Below are 17,794 nucleotides of genomic sequence, written 5' to 3'. Positions count from 1 at the left end.
TTCAGAAAATGACATTTACGTTCATTAATAAATCGCTTCACCAGCTTATCTTATAAAATAAACACAACACATGAGGAATGCACCTCGTGAGAGGTCTGGTGGTTGTTGGTTGGGGTGAGATTTACCTGTGTCTTATTGACCGGTATTTTAGGTCACGGGACGGGGCTCTGGGACCTGGGCCGAGTGATACATGTCTGTCTGCTGCGTTAGAAGTTATTATATAGATGGGTCTCTGTGTCTTGTCCCAATGATGGGGGTCGTCCTTACACGGGGTCAGGATTCTTGGGGGGGTTCGTGGGGATTTATGAGAGGGTGCTGGTAGATCAGTGGGTTCATCCGTGGGTTTATTACCGTGCTGTAAATAACACAGGTGGCGGGCTGTGGCCTTGGTTGCGGCGCCGGGGCCTCTGACTCTCTGAAGTAACGCCAGCTTGGTTGGGGGAGGTGAGGGAGCGCAGCACAAGTCTTAGCTTTTTTATCTGGCAGGCTTGGTGGGGTGGGAGAGGGAATGACCTTGCATATACTCACAAAGGTATTTTCCTCGTGCGTTGCTGATCAGTGAATGCAGAAGTTTTATACTGTTCTGCCTTATTTTAACGTTATTCAGACACACATATATATATATATATATATATTTCATTTTCGTTACACATTTCTTTAATACAGTCGGTTCCAGTACCTTTTCATTACCTAACATTATGTTCACTACATTGTGTGCGTATTGTATGTACATTAGACGTTATACGAGGGATATCTAGGTTATGGCCTACAGAGATTGATGCTCGCCGCTTTGGGTGATTCAAAACATATATGAGTTCAAGTTTCTACATACTATTGAAAAACACTTTTACAAATAGAGGTTACACGTTTGGTCAACATCTTTCTCCGTGGTTATAGCAGCATTAGTCCAGACCTGGAGGGATATCATATAACGTTACATTTTTATGGTTCGTTCACATTTTAAACAGAGGTAGTTCATTAATACCAATACTTGAACTATTTTCTACCTTCTTCAGATAGTGATGCTTCAGCTTTTTTCCCCGTTGCCCCGGCCTTGCGGTCCGGGTCATACGGGGTGCAATATCACATTGTTACTAATATAATGTTGCCGTGTTGGCATCTCGGGTTTAGCTCATCTCCGACTTTCTCATGGGAACGCGCTCGCAGCGGATCTGCCAGGGCTGCTGAGGCGGCAGAGATGCATGAAAGGCCCTCCAAAGGTGGGGGCCTCGTTACAGTGTGCTGAACTCACACCATGTTTGCTGTGCACGATGGCGTCTAGGCCTAACTTAAGTTTCGGTAAATGCAAAGACAGGGTGCGTGTGGGCAATGTCGTCGGCGGGTGAACCCCCCTCCACCTGGGCCCGGGTGGCATGAGGGTGCTCCCACCGAGCCATGGTCCTCACCTGGGGAGGGAGCTGTAGGTGAGGAGGGCCTCGTGGCCATTCCTCCCCTACACCCCCCTAAAATAACGCCCATGAATGTAACTGCTCCTCCATCTAGCGATGGAAGTGTAATAAGTGTTGCTTTGTTTTCAGTACTGGAAATGGAAAAATAGTTACTGGGGAAACTCTCATCCTTGTAGGGGCGGGGCCGCAGGGAGGAAAGGGGCAGGGCCGAGGGCCAGGGCCCCAGTCCTGGTCATGCAATACAGTATCTCGTCGAACCCAATCCTGGCTATTTGCATAAAGGCAAAGCGTATCATGGGAACATAGGAATGTTCAAATTTAAAATGTCTTGGTGATTCATGAAGAAAAACCTTTGAGCGAATAATGGAAGTTTGGCACTGCAGTTTTGATTGGTCATACTTCTCACCATAAGAAAAACATTTCTGTACATTGCAGGACATGTATACCAGTCTGGACAGCTGCAACAAGTATGTGATGCTTTGGTGGTTTCTGCTATCGTTTTCCCATGCCACTGTTGAAACCTGGGTTGCTAGTGCATGCGATAACACTGCTTTAGGACAGATCACGCTGGAAGTATCCATCTGAAGCAGAGTTATCACACCCACAAGCAACCCAACCCGTGATTCAATGGGCAGACCACTTAAAGAAGGCTCAATAGCACTGTAGAAACTTAACGTGGCTTTACAGCAGATCTGTGAGTGTCGTGGGCAAGCCCCTGGCTGTGGGGACAGGCCAGCATTCCATTTTATTCAGGCCCGTATCCTGCGCTGTTTTGTTTTCAGAGGCCCCTCGCCCTGTCCCACAAAAGCAAGGTTGCTACTGCCCACAGGCCTGGCTGGTAGTAGGAGCTGAATCTGAATCCTGGTTTCGTTCTCAATTTGAAAGTCGGAGGGCAACATTCTGCCCATACCGCCAAAACCCGGAGCCTGAAGCTTTAATCGCCAAACCCCATCCAGGCACTCTGGTGTTCTTGGAGTGCCGTGGAACCCCTACGTGGTGTTCTCCAGACCTCATCTAGGCTCTGCAAAGTTCTCTATGGGTGCGCAGGCACTAGCCTGAGCCGCTTGACTTATTTCCTCTCTCCCTCTCTATTTTTTTTTTTTATTGTGATATTGGTTCCCTATGCAACCTTACACCAATAAAAAGTCAATATCAAAAAGATAAAACAGATTAAGAACATTTAAACCTTCTCCAGCATTGGATCTTTCATGGATTCACATGCTTAGAATATTCCCCGTCGTCAGACTGGGAGCCCTCGGTACACATATATAGCCTTTTCCAATAGGAAAACTTCCGACACTTTTGTGTCCTATCTACGTCCTTTTAGGACCCGCCTACGCATGCTCCGTAGGCCGTCCCCGTATAAGAGGCCCGCCCCCGCGGTTCCCCTTCAGATTTCAACCGTCTCCAAAGTAGTGGGATCTCCTCGCATTGTCTTACTATTTTGTACAAGGTTGCATTACTGGAATTTGAGTACAGAAAATGTCCTCCGTGTCATGTAAAGCGCTGTTCCGCCCATGCGCGACGTGCGGCTTGAAAAAAGTTTACTAGGGGGACGGACATATGGATTGTATATATTGCCTCCACCCTCATCATTCGGCGGATAACTGCGACATATGCAAAGGGTTTTCTCAAAAAACCCTCAAAGACCGCAGTCGACGACTGGTGGCACGGCTGAATGATGGAGCGGGGGCATACCCCCCTTCGGAGGTAGGCTCCACACAATCGGCGAAAACATCACGCCGCGCTACCTCGTCAGAACCACTGGCGAAGAAATCTCGACCGACGGAAAAAGAGTCGTCTGGAAGTCACTCAACTAGAGACTCCTCGTCAAAGAAATCCTCTTCATCAAAGGAAAGGAAATCCTCCTCGGGCGATCATCATAGATCGACCACGAGTCGAGAGTTGAGTAAAAGCAAGCCAAGTGTGGAAAAGGCAGGACCGCCAAAACCACCTGCTAAGTCACCGTCGTCGATGGCAGCCCAGTCATCGGCCTCCACCCTGCCACTTACGCAGGTGGCATCCACCGTCCCACCGACGACGACGATGGCCTCGTCGACGGGGGTTCTACAGGAGGCCTGAAGTTTTTGATCCGACCCCCCGGATACTTTACTACAAGAACAGGCTGTGTTGCTGTCCTCGGAGGACGAGAATGAGAGAATAGCTGGCCCAGCAGACCTAGGGCTACGAGTGGCTGACAAGTCGTCGACGAGGGGATCCGCTATACCGGTATCTGCCCCGCTTCTCAATCCTCAATCTGTTTTGTCGTTGGAAATTCTGTCCATGCTTCAATCGTTGTTAGTCGTTGGACCAGAGACTACCTCAGGCAAACCTGCCACAGTCACCCGTCGACTAGCCGGGCCCGTCCCGTCAACCGACGCACCTACGCACGCCAATCTCAGCACTGGCACAAGAGGAAGGTGAGCTGCCAGATTCGGAGTCTGACAGGGGAGCCATGTCGGATATCTCATCATCCCCCTCCAGGGATCCAACCTGGGAGTCAGAGGTGGAGTTGGAAACCCCTAGAAGCCCAGCTCACCCGTCCCCTCTGGACGACATTGCGTCATTCCATTCTATGATGGAGAAGGCATGCAAAGAATTTGGTTTGTCCCAGGAAGAACAGAAAAAGGACTGTTTTTTTTGTTCGACCACATGGGTAAGAGAAGGTCGTCTGTGTTCTCGATACCAATACTAGACCATGTATGGAAGGAGGGGTTGCAGACAATGCGTCACCCGTTTTCAGAGCCGGCAGTGAAAGGACGCCTGGAAAAAAAGTTTAAGGCTCCAGAGTCTACCCCCAAGTGTTTATCCTCCCAACCAACGCCAGACTCGGTGGTGTCGGCGGCAGCGGCGAGGAAGGCGAAGGCCCAGCACAAGTGCACGACTCCTCCTGAGAACGAAGCGAGACGCCAAGATGCCTTTGGCAAAAAAGTGCTATCCGTAGGAGCGACCACAGTAAAGGCCGCAAACTCTCTGGCAATTGTTGCCAGATACGATAGGGAGATGTGGCACCGGCTAGCTCCGTTGCTTGATCATCTTCCGGAAGAGCATAGGAAGGCAGCGATGTTACTCGTCCGAGAAGGTGAGGAAGCCTCAAATCACGCAATAAACATCGCGGTGGACCTCGCTGAGTCAGGCTTCAAGCAAGTCAATAATGGGGTCGTATTACGTCGACAGTCATGGCTTAAGTGTACCTACTTCAGGCCAGAAGTACAATACAAAGTGTTAGATATGCCCTTTGAGGGAGACCTTCTTTTCGGTGAGAAGGTGGACGAAGCCCTAAAGGGAATGAAAGAGGACTTGGACACGGCACGTTCATTGGGTGCCCTCCAGAGTGGCAGAAACTACAAGTCTTTTCGTCCCTTTAGAGGGGCTTCAGGTAATTCAAGATTCTCTGCATCTGGAGACAGATCCTTTGGTAGATCAGCTTACCCCTCCCAGGGATACAGACGTGCCTCCCAAACGGCAAACCGTCGCCGGAACTTCTAGACTTCCAGAAAAAGACCATCATATCCGTCGTCGTCGAGAGACAAGCAAAATAAAGATCAGCAGTGACATACAACACACCGTTCTGGGGGGAAGAGTTTCAGCATATGTCGACGAATGGGAACGAATAACGACGGATCAATGGGTGCTGGATACTATAAGAAACGGACACTCTCTACAATTCAAACACAGCCCTCCGCAAATTCCACCTGCGTTTACCGCTCATTCCCATCTGAAGATACTGCAACAAGAGGTAACACTCATGTTAGCAAAGGGTGTGATAGAATTAGTTCCAACATCACAGAGAGGTCAAGGAGTCTACTCAAGGTAACTCCACGCCGTTCAAGAGGGGGATTTTCTAGCGTCCCTGGATTTACAGGACGCGTATTTCCATATTCCAATGTGTCGGAAACACAGGAAATTCCTAAGATTTGTAATAGGGCGGACTCACTACCAATTCACGGTTCTTCCTTTTGGGCTCAAGACCTCCCCCAGAACGTTCACGCAATGCCTGGCTCCAGTAGCTGCCTGGCTAAGGAAGCAAGGCCACCATGTATACCCATACCTCGACGACTGGCTGGTAAGGGGATCCTCCCCAGCGTCGACCAACACAAGTTTACAAGCCACCATGCAGCTTCTACAACAGCTGGGATTCGCCATAAACTTCGAAAAATCCTCTCTGCAGCCATCGAGATCGCTGGTATTCCTGGGGGCACAGTTCAAGACCCAGTTAGGGCTAGTGAAACCTTCTCTCGACAGAACCTCAAGACTCAATCAACAAGCATGCCGACTACGTCGAAACGCCAAGATCTCAGTGAGAAAATACGTTTCTGTCCTAGGGGCCATGGCATTCTGCATCCATCTGGTGGAAAACTGTCGCCTATTCATGAGGCCAGTCCAGGAATTCCTCGCGGACCGATGGACGCAGGCTCAAGGATCGTGGTCAGACAAGATAACCATCGACGACAACAAGCTGCTTCGGACCCTTCAGTGGTGGCAGAGTTTCCACAATCTGAACAACGGCGTACCCCTACAGGAGCCGGAGTTTCAGCGAACCATAGTCACGGATGCGTCCCTAACCGGATGGGGAGCTCACATGGGTGCTCTCCAAACGCAGGGTCGCTGGTCTCCAACGGAGTCACTCCTACACATAAACGTGTTATAACTCAGAGCAGTACGATGGGCCTTGAAGGCATTCCTACCACACATCAAGGGCTCGCGAGTACGAACACTGACCGACAATACAACGGCCATGTTTTATCTGAGGAAACAAGGAGGGACGTGATCAAGAACTCTTTCCATAGAAGCCCAGAAAACATGGCATTGGGCATTAAAGCACGAAATTTCCATCGTGGCTCATCACCTTCCAGGAGTGAGGAACTCCCAAGCAGACTCCCTCAGCAGAAGCATGGCCCAGATACACGAGTGGGAAATGGACACAGTTCACCTGATGAAAGTGTTCGAGAAATGGGGTCACCCCCCTCTGGACGCCTTCGCGACCAAAGACATCAAGAAATGCGAGCAATTCGAAAGCAGATGGACCCAAGAGGGCTCCAGGGGGGAGGCATTCTCCTTCCCATGGACGGACATGTTCCTCTATGCTTTTCCCCCGTTCCCCCTCATACGGAGGACAATACAGTGGATACGCAGATACAATTGCTGGGTAATTCTAGTGACACCATACTGGCCAAGGCAACCGTGGTTCTCCGACCTGCTTCACCTGTCGCTGGAACATCCCATAGGGTTTCCGAAAGCCCCGAACCTACTATCCCGGGACAAAGGCACGGTGTGGCATCACGACCCGGACAGTCTCAACCTTACAGCCTGGCTCCTGACTTTTCGGAGTTCGGTGCTTTAGACGTTTCGGAGGATTGTCAAAAAATTCTGCAGGCGGCTAGAGCCCCTTCTACAAACAAATCCTACTCCTATAAGTGGCGGAGGTTCTGTGAATGGTGTAGGGGACAACAGGGCCTACAACCGTTGTCGGTGACGCCGGAACAAGTTCTACCTTACCTGCTCCTCTTGGCGGAGAGGGGATTATAAGGCAGTCGTCTCCTCTATTTAGCGACAGACTTGTAAAACACTTCATGAGGGGTTTATTTCGAGCTTTTCCCCCGGAAAAACGTTTCCCCCCCGACTCGGAGTCTCAACACAGTGTTGACAGGCTTAATGAAACCGCCTTTTGAGCCTATGGCCACGTCCGACATAAAATTCATTTCGTGGAAGTTGGCTTTCTTGATTGCTATCACATCAGCTAGAAGAATCTCGGAACTGCAAGCGCTGGTCGTAGACCCGCCATACCTAAGATTCTTTAAGGACAAAGTAGTCCTGGCAACTAATCCTATGTTCGTTCCGACAGTGTATCACAAACACTCGTCCATTGCTCTCCCTACCTTCTTCGCCACACCATCGGCAGCAGAAAAAGCTCTTCATACCCTGGACGTTAAGAGGGCTCTGAAATTTTACCTACATCGTACACAGGAATTCAGGTCTACTAGACAACTGTTCGTCGCATATGGTCCGTCGACGAGAGGAAAAGCAATCTCTAAACAAGGATTGGCTCGATGGGTCTCATCGACGATTGCGTTTTGTCACTCTAAGGCCGTAAGGCCACTGCAAGGACATCCTAGAGCCCATTCTACAAGATCGATGTCCTCCTCAACAGCTTTATGGGCAGGAATTCCGTTGACGGACATATGCCAAGCTGCGGCATGGTCAGTGCCCCACACGTTTACCCGCCACTACTGCCTTGCCAGGCAGCATGGGGACGAGGTGCAGATGGGAAGAGCTGTCCTGCGCCATCTGTTTCAGTAAGGTAAGCTCCACGCTGTGGAGAATCTGTTGTCTACCTTTTAATGACAGTTTATTTTAGGTGGGTAAGGTTATATGCGGTAACTTATTCCTACTGTACATATGCATTGTGTAGTAGGTTGAGGGTATATTACATTACATTCTCACCGCCGTCTCAAGTGTTACTGCTATACAATCTATTCTAAGCATGTGAATCCATGAAAGATCCAATGCTGGAGAAGGGAATAATTTCTTACCTGTAACTCCATTTCTCCAGCATTGGTATCTTTCATGGATTCACATGCGCCCGCCAACCTCCCCGGAATGTAATGTATTTAATTGATAAATTTAACCCTTCTTACTTTGGAGGGGCCGAAATCTGAAGGGGAACCGCGGGGGCGGGCCTCTTATATGGGGACGGCCTACGGAGCATGCGTAGGCGGGTCCTAAAAGGACGTAGATAGGACACAAAAGTGTCTGAAGTTTTCCTATTGGAAAAGGCTATATATGTGTACCGAGGGGTCCCAGTCTGACGACGGGGAATATTCTAAGCATGTGAATCCATGAAAGATACCAATGCTAGAGAAATGGAGTTACAGGTAAGAAACTATTCCCATCCTCACTGTATAAAAACAAACGCATAATAAAAAATGATGGAGATAGAATATGCGATACATTAGCACCCCACATTAGCTAGAAAAATCATATTCAGTTGGAACATTTTGTTTCAAACATCTTGCTCTACTCTCCAGAAAGTACAGACAAGCAGTTAACGCAGGGTTTCCTGGTCAACCGTACTATCGCAGAACTTAAAATAGATTTTATCAAATTGAGCCTGTTGGCCTTTCCAATGAAGAATGCGTTCTTTCGAAGGAAATTGGTTGAGGCGAAAACATAGGTAAACATCACTGACTTTGTTGAAAGGCATCCGCTGCAGATACCTGCGGATACATTCTATTTTATGGGTGAATTTGGCATATTCAGTGTACATAGAGTATAAGTAAATTGCATCCACAGTTTTCACCCAATATAGCTTATATAACTTTGCCTTTACATAACCTGGTCGTTGAACTAATTCCTCTTCTGTGACACCAATACGAATAAGGATGTCCTGCATTCTTTTAACAAAAGAATGAACAGAAAAGACTATAGATTCTTGAGTAATGCAGATCCATGTAAAGGCTATTAGGCGGTGGCCGGAGCATCTTCTGAAGCCTGGGTCCGCAATACCTCCAACTCTCTCTTCGTAAATACCTTCCTACTCGAGCTCTTTTCTCCTCCACCTCCCTCAGGGTCAGTCGCTTCTCCAAGCAACGTGATGGTGGTAGATCTTTCTTCGACTGGGGCCTCCCCCTGGAACAGTCTCCCTGCCTCTCTGAAAATTGAGGAGAACCATCTTCGGTTCCGGAAGTGCCTCAAGACCGTCCTCTTGGCTTCTGCCTTCTCTCTTCCCTGCTGATTTCCTGTCTGATACTGCACTGGTCACCTGGCTACCCTCTGGTTTTGGGCACAGGTTACACACCCACACTGCCTTCCGGCAACCCTTGCACTTGGATCTGTATGTGTAACCTATCTGCACTTTTGGACACCTGCTGTGTGCACTTACCCTTTCACCTGCCACCTGCTGGCCGCACTTAAGAAATGATAGGTTATTTATAACGCGCTTAATACCCAGAGGTTTCTAAACGCGTACCCGGGATCGAACCTGTGTTGCTCCATGTCGTCATGCTTCCAAGGCAAGCATGTTGCCCCTGAGCTATCATCCCAAGACTTATTATTGTTTTGATCCCATTTACAGCACTCCCCCGTCCCCCACCTCTCCTGCACTTGCGCAATCTCAATGTCACTTGGCCTAGTAAGATCGCTGTCTCCTCTGTTCCCCCTTCTTTGCGTCATCGTGCCTTGAAACACTTGTGTATATGCACGTTACAAATGCCATATTTCATATCATATATCTTACAATAGGTAGCCAACACGTGCCAGGTTGTGAAGCGGGTCTTGAGCCAGATAAGGCAGAATTTGTGCCTAATAATGCAATTTGGAATGGCTTTAGAAAGACCCAACACCTGTTACTAGTTTAGCTTGCACAACATTTAAGTAGTCCCCCATGTCCAGTAGGCAAACATCAAGTCCATACAAGAGCACAGGTTCTACCTCTGCCAAGTAGGAACGCCGAATCGGAAAAACAGAAAATGTGCACGCCTTTCTGTAGAGGCATTTCATTTTGGGAGGTCAAGGGGGAAAGCTTGGTCTGTAAGCCTTCGGTCTATATAACACCTGAGGACCGATTGCTCAAATTATACCCCAACTATCGATGGAGTCCACATGTTCGAGGCTCTCCCCAGCCAGACTCAAGTACCGTGTTTCACAACTTTCCTTCCCTTGGAAAAGATACCAATTTTGGATTTACCCCCATTGGGGGATGGGGTGGGGCGGTAGATTATTGGAGATACAATATTGGGAAAATATGTTGAGCTAGGTTGGAGGCCCCTGGGTGTTCTGTCGAAAAGGATAAAATCATCTCTACCAAGGCTAGCCAATCCAATCTGAGATGGCCTAGTCTTGCAGATGTCATGATCCTACCCTTCCACAAATCCTCCATCTCGTACATAAAGATTTAAAAGGACTGGGGCAACAGTACAGCCCTGCTTCAAACCTACACAAGTCCTCTTGCAAGAAGACAGAACCTCCCGCGTGAGGCGCACCGTCAGTGTGGTTCTAGTGTCAAGCAATGCTAAAAGCTGGACCAACTTTTTAGGTACATTCCAGCTTACAAGTTTATTCCACAATTGTGATCTTACCACACAATCAAAGGCACTGGATACATCCAAGGAGGCTATGTGGACCTCCCCCACATCTTTAGTGTGTACATTGGAAAGGAGATGCGCAGGAATGGTGGTATTTGAGTGCCCATGTTTTTTCTGAACCCAAGCTGGAATTTCGAGAACAGACTCAGTTGCCCAATGTGGTGATCAAGGTCTCTCAAGAGTAGAATTCAAAAGACCTTACAGTGTCAGCAATGAGGGCAATCGGTCTATAATTGCCCAGTTTCACAGGGTCACCCTTCTACATTGGTATAATAATCAGCTGTACCCATGAAGGAGGGATTAGATGGTACACAAATACTGGATCAAAGAGGGGCTTTAGAATGGTTGCACACAGGGAAGGATAGCTTTTGAGAACAAAGGGTGGGATGCCATCAGGGACAGGTGTTAGGGAGAATTCTCTGTTTAGGCTGAATTTCCTAACCTAGTGAGTCCCCCAGCAGCTTTGCTGGATTTCGGGAGTTTGTTTTGCCAAGGATTATGGCTTCAAAGAGGACTCTTTTCTCCCACTCTTGGACATGAATGTGTGTAAATCCCTTGAATGTCAATGTGTTCTATGGGCTATGGGGTCTTTTACTCCATAGGGTCTCATATGTTTTCTATGCGTGTTACACCGCACCCTCCGTGCCGTAGCACTGGGGCGTCCTAGAGGATCCCCACCATAGACTCCATACCCTGGGACTGACTACTGTCTCCCAGGGCATGTAAAGTCACCATTGGCTTTACTAGACCTAAATTTACTAACAGAACTAGTACAAACCATCCTATTGTGGACGTACTAGTAGGGGTAATTCGATTACTCCTGGGTCTGTTATTCGAGGGGGCACTGTCCCGTCCCCCCTTGTCGAGTTTTGGCTGGTGGCAGTGGAAACTACTTGTTATATTCGACCCCGAATATAACTCTATGGGATTCTTCCCATTGTTGGAGGTTGATACTTTTTCTCGTTAATCTCTAACATACCACCGGTTTATTTGCCTTAAACAAATCTAACGGTTGGTATTTTCTGCCAGAACTCGTTTTTTAAAATGGCGTTGGTGTCCGTATCTGTGACTCCTAAACCAAAGGTTGAGCCCTTTGTTCCACTTTTGGCGGGCTTCTACACAGAAGTCCTCCAAAGTGGTGCCATTCTGTCTGGGTACCACAGGGGGTGTGGGAGGGGGTTTAGGCACCCTGGATTGAGTTGCCTTGCCAACTCAAGTCGCACTCTGGTGTGATTGGCCCAAGTGGTGAGCCACCCCGCTCACCACTTAGCGTGTTTTGATTGACAGCTAGGCTGAATGAATGGGGGTTTTCTGCATAAAAGCAGGGCTTTTGGGACTGGATCTTCAGAAGTCGCCACAGGACCTAAGAATCCGATGATGGTAAAGCTGAGCCGACCTGCAACGACATCTCCGGTGGAGCCCTGCTGAACCGACTCGCCACTTCCTGACGACAGAGATCATCTCCCCGCCGGAGAGTCTCTTCCCCTGACTGGTGGGAACAACCAGTCCCCTTTGCTTTTTCTTCGTTCCAGGACGTAGTGGTCGAATTGCCCGTGCAGAGCACCCCGGCAACCAGATAGCCACTAACCCCTGTACCGCGACCAAAAGGTGGTGCCTTGTGACGGAGCACTCCGCGGCTGGTCTCTTCCCTGGTGATGCAAAGATCTTCAACTTTCCTTCGACGACGAGATCATCTCTTCTCTTGGCAAAGCCCCGACTTGCATCCACCACCAGGAACAACTGCCCCCGCCGGAGCCGTCTCTCCACATACAAGGTACCGTGTCCGCCTGGCTTTCCTTGTGTCGGTTAGCGTGCAGTGTCTTAATCCTCGCCTATCCATTGGGTCGCCTCCAAGCCTTCTTAACTTTCTGTTCTGAACTGGTCCATCCTTTGTGACAATTTGCGCCAAAGACTCGAAGTGCATTTCCACTGTGATACTTTTTGGAACATTTCGCCTTGCCTCTCTCCGAGTAGGCCTGGCCCCTGAACTTTGCGATCTACAGTACACCCGGCCTTACTTGCCTTGCAATTTGTTCGTAAAAGTGTTGGTACCGAGTTGATTTCATACCCTGCCTTTTCTCTCCCGTCCTAACGAATACTAGAGTGTCATCTAGGTTAAAGCATTCACCTCTGTCTGCAAATAAGTGGTGCCATTGAACCTAGACTTGTCAAACTATTGTTAGGGGGATTGATTTACTTATAGTAATTGTGATTGAAGTTGTTTACTGTATTAGTGCCAGTGTGTTTTCCATAGATGTGTTTTTATAAATAAATAACTATATATCTTTACACCGAAGCTCTGTTCCGTGTTTGCTTGTTCTACTGTGTAGATTGCCCTATTTTGTGTACTCCACATACTGCCTAACTCTTCTTGAGGGCAGTCTGACTGCTCAGCCACAGCTACCAAGTGAATCTGTGTGGTACAGACTGCTACCAAGTGGGTTTACTGCCAAACACCTGTAGTCCTAAGCCTTTTGCAGTGGTCCCAGAGGGAACTGCACAGGTTTCCGCCCAACACCAAGTGCCCTTGATGGTTTGAGCCTTTCAATTGCCTAAACGATGTCGGACATTTCCCATTTGCCCTCCCCCAGCTCCATCGGTCCCAAATTATATTCCGTACAGGAAACCATATCCCCTGGAAGCGAAGCGAGTATTTAGCCTCAAAGAATGTAACCCAAGTGGATTTGGGGATAAGTATCCAAAGCCGACACACCCCCCACAGGCAGAGTTAAGGTTGGCCCAAAAACTAGCTTCCTTGCCCACACACAAGCTATCCAACATGCAGAGATTATCTCGTTCATTCAAATGACTCAAAAGGTCAGAGTTTTGACCAGAATTTTATGTGTCTGCACAACTTTCTTCCTAGCTAGTTGGTACTCCGCAGCATTAATGTCGAGTCACTTGAGCCCACTCAAGGCTTGCCGTATAGTCCTCTTTGAAGCCATAATCAAAGATATGGTGCTTTCTCCCAACAGTGGAAATCCCCTGAGTAAGCCCCAAGTCTTCCAAACCTTCATTAACATGATGAAATTAACCCGCTCAACAGGAGACCCACAGAGGCCCCTTTGCTCATTGAAGCAAACCTCTTGGTAACATTTTTGGTAAACTTGTACTCTGTCTTGTGATTCCATTTAACTGTTTGTCTGCCAGTTCCAGGCTCTAAGAGGGCCAGTTCCACTCTAGCATCTTGTAAGGATAACGGGGTGTCCAGCCAAAATGTCACCTACAAATGAGCCCCCACCCCGGGATCCATACGGCCCAAGGAACTACATCTCGTTCCCAGGTCAGTAGTAAGGTAGACATAGTCAATCCTTGATTTAGGGTTCCCCCTATGCCAAGTATAAGCCAATTCCTCAGTTGACGAATCCTCCAGTTGAAACACACCCCATTCGGTGAAGAACAAATCCTCTCTACGCCTGCAGATGAGCACTGTGGAGTAATTCGACAACTCGCCCTCAGCACAATTGGAGTTAATTCCCCAGCTATGATGATATAGGCCAATGGCATATCAGTACTCGAGTAATCACTTCAAACTTAGGGTTATGTCCTCCTGAGACACCGGGTGCCAATACAAGTTCACCACAAGGTATGCCCCCTGGTCTCCACTGTGCGTAATCTTGACAGCAAGCAACCGTTCTAATTAAAAAAATACCTCGGAACCCTCTCAAAATGTAAGTTGCACATAGTTTCCTGCAGCAGTATCCGAATTTTCGGCAAAACTTAGGAAGATGAAAAGAACCATACACATTCCAAGATATCAAGTGGCCTCTGAGGTTGCTAGGAGGGCCCCGGGCCTTGTCCAACTAAATTCTCTTCTTACCCCATCCCTATGCTCTCCCACCATTTTCTTTCTCCCTCTACCCCCACCCCCTCGTTCTGCTCCCCCTTTCTCTCTCCTCTCGGCTCTGCTGGTGCCGGAGTGCCCTTCTATGCTGGGCACTTCCCTGAGCCGCGTGTGTTATTCGCACCCCTTTTCCGGGTTCTGGAAGTGAGCCGCGTGAGGACACTGCAGCCGAGCCCTGGACACTGTGTGCCACACACCTTGACTTTTTCCTCAGTTCTCCAGGTTCGTGCAAAGGTTTCGCTTGTGGGGCCCACTCTCTGAAACCCCATCCATGCAGGGTTCGTGCCTTGTATGCAACTGGGCCCCCGTCATTCCTGCTTGGTGAGGTCCTCTGCCCGCCTCCTCACGTAGGGTCTTCTTGTGGTGGCTGCCGTCTGCAAGTGCCTCTGCCTGCTCCCTCCGTAAAACGCAATACAGGGCACAGCGCTTCATTGTCCCGGCCGACCCGCAGGCTATTGCCAAAGTAAACCGAGCTGCTGCAAACGCAATGCGGTGCATTGGCTGCGAATCCCTCTAATGAGAGTCCGGCGTGTGCTGGTCGGGGTGGTGGGTGCAGCGAACTGGTAGGGGACTCCTGGGGGGGTCGGTCTTTCTGTAAGCGGGCGTGCTGCACTTCCACTGCACTCTGGCGGAAGTCTGCCTCTTCCAGGACATCTTTCTGGTTGATGCACATTTCCCCAGCGTTTGCCCAATCTGCTGAGCACCCCCCTATGCCCCCCTCTCCGAGGCAAGGGCATGCTCACTGGTGTTCAGCTGCATGGAATGCGGCTTTATCCTGTCCACCCGAGTGACCTTATCCTTGCTCTTAAACGGGACTTCGTTCATCGAAAGTGGACCCTCCAAATCCAGCCCTGTCCCGTCCCGTACCCCAAGGCAATGCTATCCGATCCACCCAAAGCATCGCAAGGCCCTACTCCAGCTTTGTGATACCCCTCTGGCATGCTACCCAGGAGCCCGTCCCATCACCTACCCACTGGATATATAGCTTATGACTGGCTAGTCTGCATCTCTGTACTCCACTCCTCTACCGCCTAGTCCACCTACTCCAAGTCTGCACCTCATTGCCATATGCCATACTCCAATACCGTCTTCCACATAGGGTGTACCCCGTACTCTGTCAACAATCTCCAGTACCTCTCCCTTTATCCTAGGCGATACTCGAAGAGTCTCCCGTTGCAAGACTCTACACTGCCACCATTAGCTGTGCCACATGTCTGTCTGGCTTGCATCCTAGTACCCCGAAACCTCTAGGCCGTCGCCCTACAGTGCTCCTCATCGGCATACAGCAAGGCTCTATCTGGCCGCCAAAGTGTGGACCCCAAAGGTTTATCTGTACCAAACTGAAGCCAAGGGTTTATGCCATCAGCATTTTAGACAGTCCTAATCCTGATGGCGAGAAGCTTGAAGTGGTGAAGCGGCAGTGTATAGTCTGTGCTAGACAGTGCAGGTGTGCATCATAAGGGGGCAGGGGGAGCATTGGGTCTGCGTGCTCTTCATTGACTCACCTTTCAATCTTTTCTCTTTGACCTCTAGGTCCAGATATATCAGCACTGAGCTCGGGATCCGGGAGAAGCTGTTTGTAGGGGTTCTGACATCGAAAACCACACTTGGCACACTGGCAGTGGCTGTGAACAGGACATTGGGCCACCGGCTGGAGAAGCTGGTCTACTTCACTGGCATGCGTGGCCGCAAGGTGCCACATGGCATGACAGTGGTCACACATGGTGACGAGCGTCCCATCTGGAACATGTACCAAACAGTCAAGTACATCCTGGACCACAGCATCAATGAGTTCAATTGGTTCTACCTGGTGCAGGACGACACCTACACCGAAGCCCACTGCATTGAGCACTTGGTAAGCCACCTGAGCATTGACGCGGACCTCTATATGGGCCGACCTGAGGAGTTCATTGGTGGCGACACCGAGGGCCGCTACTGCTATGGCGGCTTCGGGTACCTCCTGTCCCGCATCCTGCTGCTGAAGCTGCAGCCGCACCTGGAGAACTGCCGCAACGACATCCTGAGCGCCAGGCCCGATGAGTGGCTGGGACGCTGCATCATCGACTACACCGCCACCAACTGTGTGGAGGAGCACCAGGTGAGGAGGCCCTGGGGGGTGCATGTGTGTATGAATAGACCAAGACCTAAGCGTGCCGTCAGTCTTCTTACTGATAGATTGTATCCATCAGCAGTGATTTTGGGATGCTGAGGCTTGAGCCTCATTACTCCATCTTCTCGGGTTGAGTGTGTAGTCCTGGTTTAGGATTCTTCTTGGTCTGTGTGGACTTGTCACAGTAGGGCTGGTTTCACAGGATCTTCGCCGTGATAAGCCTGCTGCCACGGTCTGCTATTTTGTCTGCAGTTACGTGTGTGCAGGAGGGGCGAGGAGGTGGTGTGCTATCCACGTCTCCTGTTGGTGTAGGAAGGGGGCGGGGGTCTGTGTAGCAATGCTGCTGTAGTTTGCGTGGGGCCTTCGCCTCTAAATAGTCCCATATTTCTCTAGCAGTGATGTCGGGCTCTCGAGCCTTGGAGTGCCCCCCGTTTCCTCTTTCCTCGTGTTTCCTTCCTCTGGGATTTACTAAGTGTTTGCTGGTGAGAGTTGAGGCCCCCCAGCTGGCTGTCTCTGGTCCCACGTGGACCCCCTGCTTGGCTGCTTGGCGGTTCACTTGGCGCCATTGTGTAACATTGAAGACTGGAAGGAAGTGGCAGATGGGAGAAAGCTGGCATACTCAGAGGGTGGACCGCATGAAGTAGTGCAAGGGGAAGCTTATGCAGCCTTCCCAGGGAAAGAGTAGACGTGTGTAGCACAACTCGGCAGAACGGTTGGCTTCAAGAAACGGGTGCATGCAATTCAGGAAGCTGCCTTTTCTAGTTTTTCTGAATAAACCGTATTTGCCCCAGTGAATGTTGGAGAGCCGATTCATAGCCTGGGTGCTTGGACCGGGCATACACCATCTTATGGAGGAGCGCTTGGGGTTTCTCTTTTCTTGGTTCTCTGTACCCTATTGCAACCGAATTATTTTCTTTTTTTACAGTTTTGCTCATCTTTAGTTCATTTATTTTGTATATTTATTCCCACAGTAATACGTGCTGGACTAGGTTATATGGTTGTCCTGTTTTGATGTTTCACATAATGTCCAGCACCGTGCAGAATCCTAAATTGGCAGGTAGCACTCCATTAAACATCCACATAAATGTGTGCGCCACTTGTTAGGAAAAGACCCCTAACACCTAAAATAGACCTGCACATGCAAACTGTTAAGCTGACGTACACCCCTGTTGAACCCAAGCTCCATGCTGCCCTCTATTGAAAGGACACGGTAACAGCGGCTCAGGTTGAGAAAGATGGACAAGGCTGGATTATGCAGATTAACGGGGGAATAGCCCAGCTTCAGTCCCTGAGGAATCCATTCTACCATCCCCATAAAGTTCCTAGCAGGCCTCACTCTTCCAGGAAG

General features: G+C 49.5%; 1 protein-coding gene across 1 annotated transcript in view; it reads left to right on the top strand.

Moving 5' to 3' along the window:
* Positions 1 to 17,794, top strand: part of CHPF (chondroitin polymerizing factor) — a 117,979-nt gene that overhangs the window by 68,424 nt on the left and 31,761 nt on the right. The window contains exon 2 of the mRNA XM_069616942.1: positions 15,870 to 16,434. Within this exon, the coding sequence (XP_069473043.1) occupies positions 15,870 to 16,434 (565 nt within the window). The remainder of the gene's footprint in view (positions 1 to 15,869; positions 16,435 to 17,794) is intronic.

This window comes from Ambystoma mexicanum, chromosome 9, assembly GCF_040938575.1.
Source record: "Ambystoma mexicanum isolate Mex_15411 chromosome 9, UKY_AmexF1_1, whole genome shotgun sequence".
NCBI lineage: Eukaryota > Metazoa > Chordata > Amphibia > Caudata > Ambystomatidae > Ambystoma > Ambystoma mexicanum.
This window is presented reverse-complemented; position numbering and strand designations above follow the sequence as displayed.